We start from the raw sequence: 976 nt of genomic DNA on the forward strand, positions 1-976 counted from the left end.
AGCCAGCCACCCGCAATTACGCGGATCCTGGGCCTTGGTGAAGGTTGTGCGCGTCGCTATTGAGCGCATTAACTTAATTTGAACAGCAATGGCGGATGATGCGTCCGAAGAAGGTCAGGCGTTGCTGAAAGCTGTCACGTGGTTAACCAACCTCCGCTATTTAGCTTCCATTGCCGCTAGGAACGCCACCATACATTAGGAGTTCAAATCCGTTATGAAATGTTGTTATCTTGAGTTGTGAATTCTAATGCGTACCACTTCGGTGTCGTTTATTCGAGCGTCTTTCACACATACTGTTACACAACTACTGAATTCTCCGGCTGTCACACCCAGTTACAAATAATGTTGTACAGATCCTTTGTCGTATTCGCCACATTTCCGGGGCAAGGTTTACAACCTGCCAGGACGCTGGGCAACGGAGGATCGCATGTTCGAGGACGCCCACGGACGAACCACCACCATTCACACTGGGCTCATGCGGCCAGCAGGCAGCGTGGGTCTCAACGGCTGGGCTAACGCGACAGGCTCCTGCAGCAGGCATGCAACCTACCCTGGCTCTGTCCACCGGCCCCCTTCAGGCACTGGCGGTGTGATGCGCCACAGCAACTACCGGACACCGGGCTTAACTACCACAAGTCACGAAGCCGAGAGCGCTTTCCCCAAGGTTATATCTAGCTAGTACTACCGCGCTTGGACTGCCTGCGCAGGCAGATGTGGCCGACAGTTTTTGGATATCGCGCATCGCCTGTTTATGTGGCCGTTCGGGCCGGCAGTTTCGTGGACCTCGCGCATCGACTGCTTGTGAGGACGTATGGGCCGGCAGTTTTCGTGGAATTGCGCATCGCCTGTTTATGTGGCCGTTCGGGCCGGCAGTTTCGTGGACCTCGCGCATCAACTGCTTGTGAGGCCGTATGGGCCGGCAGTTTCGTGGACCTCGCGCATCAACTGCTTATGAGGCCGTTCGGGCCGGCAGTTT

The 976-nt window shown here is 55.5% G+C and overlaps 1 protein-coding gene across 1 annotated transcript in view; it reads left to right on the forward strand.

Moving 5' to 3' along the window:
* VOLCADRAFT_108749 (uncharacterized protein) overlaps positions 1–976 on the forward strand; it is a 5,391-nt gene continuing 4,415 nt past the window's right edge. Inside the window, exons 1-2 of the mRNA XM_002959742.1 lie at positions 1–113; positions 354–664. Of these exons, the coding sequence (XP_002959788.1) occupies positions 89–113; positions 354–664 (336 nt within the window). The 5' untranslated portion in view covers positions 1–88. The remainder of the gene's footprint in view (positions 114–353; positions 665–976) is intronic.

The sequence above is a fragment of the Volvox carteri genome (genome assembly GCF_000143455.1).
Source record: "Volvox carteri f. nagariensis unplaced genomic scaffold VOLCAscaffold_671, whole genome shotgun sequence".
Classification (NCBI taxonomy): Eukaryota; Viridiplantae; Chlorophyta; class Chlorophyceae; order Chlamydomonadales; family Volvocaceae; genus Volvox; species Volvox carteri.